At 37.5% G+C, this 13038-nt stretch overlaps 1 protein-coding gene across 1 annotated transcript; it reads right to left on the reverse strand.

Moving 5' to 3' along the window:
* Window positions 1-377: 377 nt before the first annotated feature.
* Window positions 378-3733, reverse strand: LOC140857332 (receptor-like protein EIX2). The gene is made up of 3 exons (XM_073256124.1): window positions 3024-3733; window positions 2370-2934; window positions 378-2059 (listed from the first exon to the last, which is right to left on the reverse strand). Exons 1-3 carry the CDS (start codon window positions 3716-3718, stop codon window positions 536-538), a joined length of 2784 nt encoding a protein of 927 aa, XP_073112225.1. The 5' UTR covers window positions 3719-3733; the 3' UTR covers window positions 378-535.
* Between the last annotated feature and the right edge of the window lie 9305 nt (window positions 3734-13038).

Below are 13038 nucleotides of genomic sequence, written 5' to 3' on the forward strand. Positions count from 1 at the left end.
CTTTTTTTTTCTTTTCTTTTTTTTTTTGGCGGAAGATGATCTATCATACGCGGCAACTCACGTAGCATGAAAGATGAAAATCTTATGAGCTCATCAGGCAATGCTTTGAGATATAGCCGACTTTATAGCATATCAAAAATAGGCAAAGTTTTATTTCCATGAATTTACTAATTAAATAAATTATGCATAGTCTCTTGCACCTACAAGTGCAATCTTCTGAGCTCGAACTGTTTTAAATTCGAATAAGCTCATGCAAAGTCTGCAAAGCTCATTCACATGAATTTACTCTTAGTCCTCTAAGCTCATATAATTTAAGCATGACATTTGTCGCAACCCTCAAACTGTAATGAGTAATTCTCTCTTGATAAACTTGTTGAATTACTATGCAACTAGTTACTTTATTGGAGTGATGCAAGTACATGGTTCCATATGTAAAAACTGGAATTTGATTACAGATAATCCATTTTGAATATTTGCAAGTACTTAAAAAAAAACAAGAAAAAAAATTGTAGTCACAATTCAAGGTTACAGACAGTCATGCGCCCACTCTATGCTCTTTAAACCTAGCGAAAAACACTGCCACGGCCACATAAACCATATCATAAACTTGATCTATATGTCGAAAATAGGCTTCTCTCCATTTCCTGTTGAATAATAGTGGTCCAAAAATAGTCCAGAAACCTAGTGCAAATCCTGGCCCCATGCCCATATACAACCACTTCATGTCAAATCCTTCTTCATCCATGGCATTATCATTTTGTTCATCCCCTCCAATAGCATTTGGACTATGGTTTGTCTCATTATCTTTGCACTTTTGAGGTAATGGAAACCCACAAAGACCAGGATTACCAGCATAGATAGATGGATCACTAAAGGTCTGAAACTGATTACCTGTTGGAATTTTTCCTGACAAGTTGTTATACGATAAGTTCAAGTAACTCAAGAAAGTTAGGGCAATCATGCTAGAAGGAATTCCACCGAAAAGATTGTTTCTTGATAAATCAAGTGACTCCAATTGTTGCAATGCACTAATCTTTTCTGTGATTTCTCCTGTTAGATGATTTCCAGACAAGTTTAAGCTCATGAGTCCAAAAAGATTGGTCAATTCTTTTGGTATTATTCCAGACAAGTTATTATCAGAAAGGTCTATGGCAATCACAAGTGGAAGTAATATAGCATACTCAATGTTTGTTCCTTTTATGGTCACCTGTATTTTGTCCTTGTAAGAAGCAACAGCTCCTACTTCATTTTGATTATCTAAAATTGTTTCATAAGTCTTCCGCAACACTTTCATGGCAGTGAAATTCCCAAATCTCGAAGAAATGCTTCCTGATAAATTGTTATGAGCAAGATCTAAGATTTGAAGAGCACTTAGTCTTGATAGATTAGGAGGAATATTTCCAACAAGTTTATTTGATCGTAAGCTAAGGATCTTCAAAGACAATAAACTTTCTCCTATCCAGGTAGGCATTGCACCAGTGAATTCATTTTGTCCAAGATCAAGAGTATTTAAATGCACACAACTCTTCAAGGATAAAGGGAGTTCTCCTGATAGATTATTATCACTCAAATGTAGTGACTCAAGATTTGGTAATGAACAGATTGACGGAGGAATGCTTCCAGATAGATTGTTGCTTGAAAAATCCATGACCATGATACTGAGAGAGTGGTTCCAACAATATGGGAGCTCACCAAACAAGAGATTTTTTGAGAGATCAAGAAGAAAAAGGTCAAGCTGACAGAGAGATAAGGGAATTTCACCACTTAAATTGTTTGTAGAAAGAGAGAGATATATCAAATTGGGCATACTTTTGCCAATGTCGGGATGAATCACTCCTGAAAATGAATTGTTTGACAGGTCTAGCAGCGACAACATTGGAGAATTAAAATTTGGCAAAGGTCCCTCAAAGTGGTTAGAACTCAAATTAAAAGACTCAAGGTAGATGAAGTCAATAAGGTCAGGTACTCTACCAGTGATTCCATTGTTGGAGATATCCAAGTTTTGTATTGGGAAAATGACCTCCAAAACCAATCTGGCAATGTGTTCACAATTCCTGTGCTAGACATGTCTAGACCGGTAATATTTTCTTGCATCCAGAGCCATGCTGGGAATCGTGGTCCTAGCTTACATGAACCAATAAATAATTCTGACAGCTGAAAAGGGGGAATCCAATCAAGCGCCAGATTCAGAATTAACTGATTTTTGACAAATCTAGATAATTCAGTTTGGTGAGATTGGCAAAGTGTTCTTCAGATATGAGACCCTCCAAAAAGTTATAGCTGAGGTCCAAAGAAACTAGCTCCGCAAGTCTTCCAAGACTTTCTGGGATGGTCCCATTCAGCATATTGTTGGAAAGGTCTAAATAAACCAGCTCTGCAAGTCTTCCAAGACTCCTTGGGATAGTCCCATTCAACTTATTGTAGGAAAGATAGAATTCTTGAAGTGCTGACAGCCTCCCAAGTGATGCAGGAAGAGGACCAGAAATTGAGTTGCCATACAAATGGAGAGATTTGAGCATTTTGAAGTCCCCCAGCCACTCCGGTAGATAACCGCTAAGCTGGGTGTTCTGCATGTGCAAAGTCTCTAAGCTATTTTTTATGCATCCGGCAAAAACTTCATCAAATTCATTCAAATTTTTGCTGATATTAATGTTTGACAATCCCAAATGCTGCAACTTACACAGATCCCCAAGTGCAGTAGCAATTTTGCCTTCAAGAAACGGATTACCGTTTAAATCAAGAAAATTGAGCGAAGCTAGACTCTTAATTGCAGGCGGAATGATGACCGAAATAGAATTATCGCTGAGATCAAGGTACTCAAGGCTACTTATGTTGAACAACCAACCGGGCACCGCCGAATTAATTGAATTCATAGAAAGATCAAGAACAGAAAGCGAAGAAAAATTCACATGCGGAAGAGAGACCGGAATGGTGCTGATATCACAAAGGGGCAAGTGTACCTCAACAATAGAAGGGAGCATGTTTAGTGCTTCCAGCCAATGAGCACCTTCTTTGAATTTCACATTCTGCATATTGAGATACCGCAGAGAAGAAAGATGAGAAATCCAGAGGCATTATCAATGCTGAATTCACGAACAGGAACTATAAAGCTGGGATCAAGATCGTTGTAGAGATCAAGATATTGGAGGCTCGATAAATTCCCAATCTGATGGGGGATTATTCCACCCAAACCAGCTCTGGAGATGTTAAGATATTTGAGCTGCCGGAACGAGCCCATGAATTCTGGGATGCGAATTCCTCCAAAGTGGTTCATGCTCAGGTCAAGATAATTCAGGTATTTCAAACCAAGTAAGGAAGGCTTTAACTCACCTCCCAAGGACCAATGGTTATAAGGAAGATCACCAATGTCAGAAAATGGGTGAGGGTTGCGGAGGTCTAGCTTGACAACATGGCCAGTCCGGTTGTCACAGGCCACGCCTTCCCATGTGCAGCAGTCGTCACCCACCCAAGAAGATAGCCTGTTGGTGGGATCTTTGAGGCCTTCTTTGAACCCAAGAAGAGCATTCCTTTCGATGGGTATGCAGCCCGGGATAGGATCTCCATTGAGTTTACTCACTTGAGCACACAGAAAAGCAAAGAACAAAAGTAGAAGTAGAAGCTGGGTTCCTTTGAGATCCATGAATTTAGTTGCTGTGTGATGAAGTAGAATGATCTCTTTATACTGGCAGAACAAAAAGTATCTTCCATTGCGATCCATGACCAGCCGATAAGTAGAAGCTTCCCAACAAGTCAAGCCAGCATTGCAGTCAAAAGTCGTTTACCTATCCAATGGTCCAAGACATAACAAGTCGCAGATCCCTGAATTTTGTTGCTGTAAGGTGGAAGTAGATGGGTCTCTTTATATTTTATCTGAAGCAGGGTAGAAAGTATCTATTTGTTTGATACAACGGAAAGTGTCTTCCATTGCCGTCCATGACCAACCACTGAATTGGCCTCTGAATTCTATCTCGGAAACTTCAGAGTACCCAACGAGGTCAAGCCAACATTGCAATCAAAAATGCCCGCGGGACATTTATAAATTATAAATATCTGCAGTCGCCTGGTGGTCCAAAACTTCACAACTTGCGCATGACTTCTACGCTTGTTCGGTGGCCCAAAATTTTTGTGCTTTGTCGCCGATCACATTGATGACTAGATTTAACACCAAAGACGACGACTACCTACAGATACTATGTGACATTTTATATTTTGATTCTCTGAATTGTACTCATTCTATAATGGTGTGGTCATCCGCTTATATCAAAAAAAAAAAAAAACTTTCCCACAGAGGCTGCTTGTCCGGTGATCAAATAAGTCATACCAAAACTAGTCTAAAGTCATCAATTCTTATCCAAAAAAAAAAATACAAAAGAAAAACCTACATCGAGCATATATTGAAAAGATCTTGATACGATGAGGGACGAAGAAAATCAAATCACCTTTTTGACTATGTTTTTTCAAATGTAATTCTAAACCATTACAAATGGTGTCAAAATGAATCTAATACAAGATCCATGTTGATTAGGGGTTATTGAAAGCTACCCTTGAACTAGCCGTAGTATATGATTATGCTGAGATATCATGGTGTGGCGAGGAAGAATGTGAGCTCCTGTGCTTAGTTAGTTCTATATCACTTACATGTTAGGTTGCTTACATAATGCCTTCCTTCTTAGCTAGCCTTGTTAAATGAGGTATTGGATTATCACATTTAATATTTTGAAGCTATTGATAATAAATTTAAAATAATTGTATTTAAGATGTAGTTTGTTTAAACTCTTAGCCTAATGAAGTTGCCAAAACTTAAATAAGGACAATCGTGTTTAAGATATGGTTGTGTCTGAAATTGGATCCTTAGACTTATGAGGATGCCAAGCTTAAACAAGGATAATTGTGTTTCAGATATGATTGTGTTTGGAATTGAATCCTTAGTCTGGTGAGGAAACCATGGTTTAGATAAGAAAAGTCTATAAAGAACCATACGAGCACATGTTGACGTTTGTATCAATTATGCACTAGAAAGATATTGTATACTTTTATAGAGCCAAAAAAGCTCAAACAATATCTTTTTAGCAGTTTTTTTAAGTAAGGTCTGGGGCTATTGCATCTGATATCTTGAAACCATTAATATTTAATTTGTGAGTAATTGCTCTTTGAATGAAGCTATGCTTTTATCAACTCTCAAAAGATAGGCATGGAATGCAACTATGATGTTACTTACATCTAGTCTCCTGTAATCGTAATGTCTAATTCCACCTCTTTGGCAAACTGTCTGATAAGCTTCATTGTCTCAATGAACCCATGAGAGCGAAAAAATGCTGCATGATTCCAGCATTATTAAAATGGAATAACATTTCAAGGAATTAATTTCTTTACAGGTTAGGAATATTGGTGCTATTTCCTAAATGTGGAAGGAATCAAGATCAATATGCAGTTGTAAGCCCACTAATAATGCACTATTACCTGCTCTAGAGATATTAAGATATTGTAGTCCCATTAGTACTAGCCAAAGCTCTGTGATGCATAAGTAAATTCAGCAATTCTGTGGCATGAGATCGTTCAAAATGCTTGATGCTTAGCTCAAAGAAATTCAGCTGTTCCGGTGAAGAAAAGCACTTATCTCATTCGGAGCACTACCTCTTATTTATTAATTCCTCAATTTCATCTAATTGGTAAATGCCCACCAATGAAGCTAGTCAATTAGGGCCAGATTGATGCTAGGATGGCAATTTACTTCACTCCATCAAATACCCAGTTTAAATAAGACAGAATTTTCTCGACCCGTAATTGATCCAGGGTACATATAGATAATAGTAAAACCCATCCTAAACCCGGCCCTTGTGTGTGTGTGTGTGTGTGTGTGTCTATATATATATTTATGGTGATTTGAGGAGTCGAGGACCAAACACAATCATAATTGGGTTGGAGTTGGATAGCAAAATTCAATCAGCTTTGCATAGCATGCAAACACATTTATTTTGCATGGATTTTGTAAAGTTTCCAGATCCATGTGAAAAGAAAGGAAAAAAAAAAAAAAAAAGAATCAAGAATCAAAGGTTTTTTTTTTGTGGAGAGGTGAATCAAACTACTCTAATGGCTTCTAGCTTGTCAAGTGGAACGCATCCTATCACCCTGAGAAGCAAGGTGGCTGTACCGCTGCTAGGTACTCTACACATTCGACAAAAAACTTTTTTAATTTAGTGGTGCTGGCAGTATTCGTAGGTGTAAAGGCCTTTGAGAATCTTAATTTATGACATCCACCATTCTAGATGACATTCAAGTTCAATTTCCAATGATGTAAGATCAATTGCAGTTTCTTCATGGAAGAGTATTCTAACGTCCACCACTTAGCAAAAAAAAAAAAAAAAAAGGAGAAAAAGAGGGGGCCCGGGGAGGACGGGGGTGCACTGAGTAACTCCTTCACTAACGCATACATTTTAACTACTGGGAAATATAATCAATTTCACTCAAAAGAGAACTGAACATCCAAGTTCAGGGAGTCACTCAACACCAGCATCACTTATCTAATCAACCTGTGTATCCTAACTCAAGTTCTTAGTACTTTGATACAACTCTTTGGGAATGGTATCGCACAGCTTGTTTACTATCAGAATGTGTTAGTACTGATGGAGGCTTATGCTTTACCTTTTCGCATATGTCATGGAAAACTCCAATCCTTGGTGAAGTGTAAATTCTTTTTAGCTAACTCATGTTTTGTAACACTTTTTGATTGTTAACAACCTTCAAGAAAGAAATTGGACTAGACCTAATGAAAGCGCTCCTGCAATGCACGAGAAGAAAAAACTTATCATCTACTTCTATGGTGGCCTGCTCTCAATCTATCTGGTAGTACCTCATGCAGAACCTTCATGTCAATAACCTAATCACTGTTGCATAGGATCTTTGGACCTCATGGAGAACTACCATCAAGTAGGATGGGATTGCTCGGCTGCAAAATTTCCTGCTCCATGAGACTCGGACTTTCTCCTTTCCTTACTAGACCTCCCCCCCCACTTTGTATTGTTCTACCCTCTTCTCATAATTGCGACACCTTCTCTTATTCATCTCTATTATATCGAATGGGCTAAGCTTTCCCAACTCTTTTTTCCCCACAAAAAAAGAGAGAAAAAAAAAAAAAAAAAGAAACAAGGTTATAATTTCGGAACAAGCTTGGTCCAAGATTTTCTAGCTAGGCCTAGACTAGGACAAACTTGCTCTTTACCTAAACAAATCCCCATTCTCGTTGACAGATCTTATAAAACATATTTGTCATGATAGAAAATAAGGACATAATTTAGAGATTTTGTGAGTTTGCTAACAGAGAGAAGGTTATGTTAAAGGATGGAATGTAAAGGACATTGTTTATGGATAAAGAAGAGTTGAGATTTACTGTTCTTATATGCATAATGTTGACTTCCTTTCCATTAGGAAGGGTCATCTTTTTAGAGAACCTAAAGTAGTAGAAGAAATTAGAAGAGAAGAATTGGATACTATATGATTAGCGGTTCCACTTTTAATCACCCATAATATAGAAAAGATAAAGAAATGAACTAGAAGCATACCTGCAATATTGGTCATTAGTGTTGGGGTACCTGGAAAAATCAAAGCAAGTAGCTTTGCATATTGCTTGGGTGTAAAGGCTGGAGCAGTGGAGTGGGAGTATGATAAGAGACATCATTCTTTTGCTTGTTCCTCCATTTGTAATAATTTTCAACTCTATGATTTTTTTTTCTTACAGTATTAATAAATTAGGGGCTTTGCAAGATTGGAAGCACTTATCCTGAGATTCTTAAAAAAAGATTCTTAAAACCAGCCAAGGTAGTGGTTTCTACAAGAGTTTGAAAGTTGGATGAAGAGTGCAGCATTGTTCTTCTTGTACTAGGAGACTATATATAAGAGTCCATAAGCAAAATTTAGCTATGAAGAGAAGAGTATGATTCGTTGAGTGCCATCAAGAATTGCATCAATAGTTGATGAAGCTCAAAGTGGGACCTAGATCGGGACACACCACATGTGCAAGAATCAGTTTTTGACAAGTCAGCAAGCTCGTCTCATGGAGATTTAATTTTTTTCATAATAAATACAATATAGGATTTGCCTTGTTTTACTGTTATGATATTATGCACTAATTCAAAATTATTGGTCCATTGCTTTGTGTAAATCTCTCTTCTAATTTTTTCTAAATGTCATAGGCTATCAAATGATGAAGAATATTGTTTAATATTTCTATGAAAAGCAAATTTAAAATCTATGAAATGATCATGTCATTGACATGATCCCATAAAGAACAGATGGGAGATATGGTGGATGGCCGTGAAAGAGGCCCATCTATGAACCCCAATTTATTATTGATATTCGATGGCATTTCATAGCACGTGACCAACTGTAATGATTATCACCAATCAAAGGTTTAGAAATCAAGCTGGTGCTTGGGTTGTTAGAGGGGTGGATAGTACAGGATGAGAACAAACTTGGATTAGTGAGAGGAGTGGAGGTGCATGGAGTTATTTGAAGCAATTGCGGAAGGATTAGTAGAGAGTGTAGAACTTTCTACAATGGTGATAAAAAATAAAGGTTACCTATGTAAGGGGTGTATAACATAGGAAAAGAATAGAGAAATTCAATGAACCTTGAAAGCGGCAGAAAAATTAGGAAGCTCCTCTTAATGGTGATTAAGAACCAGATCTTTGATGTCTCCAAAGAAAGCCCCTAGCCAGGCTTTGAAATGCTAGTGGAAGAAATGAAAATGGTGATGGAGAAGGCCTCCATCGAAAAAAAAGGATGCCCCCCTAATGCACTATCATCAGGATGCTAGTGAGGAAGAAGACTGTGGTGCCCAATGTTCAATAAAAAATGGATAGCTCTGATACCATGTTACAAGGAAAATTGTAGCTAGAAGGTGTTAAGGAAGAATTTTGAAGTCAAAAGGCTTGACTTTCATAAGCTATGATAATATACTTATATATACTTCATGTGGGATCAATATCCCTCCATCAAAAGGATAAGTATCTCTATATTGAAAGAATGATATGATCCATATAAAAAAAAAAAAAAAATCTCTATAAATATGTGCATAATTGGCAAAATTAAGGTGATTTTCACGATATGGGATTATATAGCTGGTCATGTCTACCAAATCTGGTTACATAGTTGGCCAAGGAAATTGAGAAATGATTTCCATTATCTGGGCTTATGTAGCTGCTATACTGCCTAATCTATATTGAGAGAATCAAGGTATAAATTCCATCAAAGGGAGTGCTATATATGTTCGTGAGCCTGGGCCACTTTTCCATTTTAATAGCTTAAGCTATTTAGCTGCTAGCTACATGACAACCAGCTATGCAATGGTAATTAAGAGAAGAGATAAAAGAAGGATAGTGGGTGGAGTTGTAATGAAAGATGGCGCATCGGAGGCATGATCATGATGCAATACTAAAGGCAATGATGTAGATGTTGAGGTCATGGATGGGCCAAAAAAAATATACATACAGAAGTATATTTTAAGATGGAGCAAAGTTTCGAGAGAAGTAGGTTTTAGAACAAGGTTTTGGACTTAATTACAAGAATCCCATCAAATTTAACCGCTATCCATTTCTTTATTCACCAACCTTAGCTAGTGGCCGTTTGAAAATAAACAAGGCGGATTACAGACATGTGCTATAAGGCAACAACACATCATAAAATTTATCATATAATAATTATGGATTTTAAGGTGCCAATTGAACAAGTTGATACTATCCTTGGTAATTGGACCAGATGATCATGATTCAATCCACCTTCATGAGGGTGATCTGATTGGGGTGAAAAAAATTTTATTTAACCCGCTCAACTCTAATCTTGTAGAAAAAAAGCTAGAAGAAGAATGAAGAATTTCGAAAGTAAAACTTAAGTACCTTTTTCTTTCTTTTTTTGATTAAAAAAAGAGATATATAATCTCTATTTATACTAGTAAGGTCTATCTTTATTTAATTCGGGTCGGATTTTTTTTTTTCTAGCTTCTAAAAAAATTTCCATCCTTGCGATAATTGGGTTAGATTCATCTTCCGAATTCTAGTAGGACTTTTTATCTAAAATGGATGTATTTGATAGAAATAATCTATAAAAAGTCAAAAATCTTCAAGAGGTAAATCTCAACTTTTATAATAATTCTGTCATTTGTCACTCCATCGGATTCTTCTTAGATCGGAAGCCTATGCTTGATTAAAATCTTATTTGAAAAAAAAAAATTTTGGTCTAATCGACCTATTATGGATCTCAAATGAAGTAATTTAGGCCCGATCACTAGAAATATCACTCTTAGAGAATGGGATACCACATCGTAGATATTGAAAAATTATCTGATTTAAAAAAGAAATCATTAAAATCAGATATCATATGACTAAGTTATGGCCTCTCAAAATTTGGCCTATGATTTGGCTTTCCGATGTGATAGATCTTGCTCCTGAACTCTATTTATTTCTATCCATAGTGGCCAAGTGGTCTACATCAAATTTGATAATCTTTCTACATCAAAAGATTAGAGGTTAGGATATTTGAAGAGAGCTACCTCCATTGTATACTCATTGCCCATAGACCCCTCTGTTAAAAAATGACAAAAAAAAAATCATATACCTACATAACATTGACGTCACTTTTATTTTTTTATTTTAAAAAATTTTTATTTAATTAATAAAAATTTAAAAATATAATTTTTCTAATTAATTATTTTAAAAATATAAATATGATGATGGTAGCTAAGATAAAGTAGTAGTGGGAGAGATAGTGGAAGCTATAGTAATGATGGTAGTGGCAGCAATAATGAAGACATCGATGATGTGGTAGTGGGAAATAATGATGGTGATGGAGGTAAGGCAAAGGTCATGGTAGCGGTAGTGATAATGAGAATATGGTGGGGGCATTGATGGTCGTGGTGGAAATGACAATAATAATAGTGATGGACTTGATGGTGGAGATAACGATAATGATGATGGTAGAGGTGGAAACGAAGAAGGCCGTGGTGGTAGCAACAACGAAGGTGGTGGTAAAAGATATGGATTCTTATTTTAAAATTAATGAAAGTAAAAATTTTTTATCTTTATTTTTTTTAAAATAATGAAGATAATTTTTAATAAAAAATTAAAATAATATTATAAAAAATATTTTTTATCTCAATTTTTTTGATTTTATTTTTAAAACAAAAAAAATGATGTCAAATAAACTAATCCTACAACTCAAACTTTTAAAATAAAAACAACTCGGCTTAGATCATCTGAGCTAGGTTTGGTAACCCATGAGTTAGCACATCTTATCATACATGAATGGTTGCATATGTGGTATCTAATTTCTTATCACATTATGAGCTATGGTTTTCACCAAGATTTGAGGTGTTTGAGAAAATTATGGGAGGGCTAGCCCTCATTGTGTAATCCCTGCAGCACAATTGAGGGTGGTAATTTTAACTAGCCCATTAAGTATTCGATCCAATTAATACCTGGCTTGTTTCAACTTAGGAGAGGGGATGGATTTTAATTTTGACATACGAGGTGAATTCAGGATGGGTGTAGATAACAGTAAGACTCATCCTGAACCTAACTGATATAATATAATCCTAAACTTTTCTTTCCCAATGACATCTCACTTGATAGCTTGAGTCACCCGTTTGGTCGTCCGCCCTTACTTTGCCCTAGTCATATTGCCCAACACTTCTCCCTTCGGCCGTCATCTCATTAATCATCAAATGGCCACTCACCCTCTGTATCATGCAACAGATCATCCCCTCCATTATTGCCATTGTGGAGCTTAAAAGCTTCCAAAAAACTGGGAGCTCAACCAGATGAAGTATATCATTGCCCACTCCTACATTTGTGTCTTGGGCATCAACTATGCCTGGAGGCCTGTACCATCTCCAAGGGCATGGTCACCAGTAGTCCACCTATAAGGCTATCAGCCTTGGCCTCCAAGTCATCCATGGCAGCTAGAGCACCAACTATGCCATTCTCCTTGTCATCCAATCGCACTAGCCAAACTATCATCGCCATGAGCCTCACCACGTCCATCGGCCAAGAGACCCCTTCACCACTGTCTTTGGCCCAAACCCTTCTTCCTCATGACGTCCAAGACCAAAGGCCCCATCTAGGCCTTTCGTTGCACCATCGACATCCACATCAAGGAGGCGACCAAGATCATTGAGGGTATGGTCATCGACTACATCATCAACTCCCTTGCCGCCATTGAAGGCAGTATGAGTAGCTCCAGCCAGTCTTTGTTGGCCTCCAAGATTGAAAGCTCATACTCAAGATCACCAACAACCTTTCCCTCTCTTCTCTTCCTCTTCTCCCTCTCTCTCTCTCTCTCTCTCCCCTCTCTTCCTCTCTACATCGACTCTTGTTCAAGTTGTCAAGCACCACCTCTCAATCAACGGTCAAGCCAAAACCCCTTAGCCTTCTCCCTTCCTCCTTATTTTTTCTTATCCCCGTTTTCCTCCCCTATGGTTGAAACCACCATGCTAGGTCACGTCATCAGGTGCCCGCACTTCTTGTGCCGCCCTCCTTTTTCCCTCTTCCTCTCGCCCATTCACTTGGTGAGCCACCCCTATTCTACACCCCCATCGACTCCCTCTCTCTCCCTCTTCCTCCTGCACTAAAAGAGTTTGGGATGGTAGAGAGAAGGGAGCAAGGGCTTGTGGAAGGAAAGAGGATTTGGTGACCAAGGTTTTAAGGAGGATTTGGGGGAAGTTTCAAGTGAAAGTGGTGAGAGAATAGGAGATAGACAACATAATGAAAATGAGGGACGTAACCTTGGTGAAAGTGGTGAGTTTGCACCATTGGAGTGGGCATGTGCTTCTTTTTCTCTCAACAAAATTATAGTTGAAGCCTATCAAAACTGATACAGTAGATGCAGTCATGTTTCAGAGCACAGATATGAGAACTCGGGAGGGAGGAAATGAGGAGTCCAGGCTGAGATCCAGGTGCTGGTGGGATTTTTTTTTTATTTATTTATTTATTTATTATGAAAGAGAAAAGAATGGAAGTTTAATTTCTTGACAATGCGCTATCCAAGCCT

Source organism: Elaeis guineensis, chromosome 4 (genome assembly GCF_000442705.2).
Source record: "Elaeis guineensis isolate ETL-2024a chromosome 4, EG11, whole genome shotgun sequence".
In the NCBI taxonomy this organism is placed as follows: Eukaryota; Viridiplantae; Streptophyta; class Magnoliopsida; order Arecales; family Arecaceae; genus Elaeis; species Elaeis guineensis.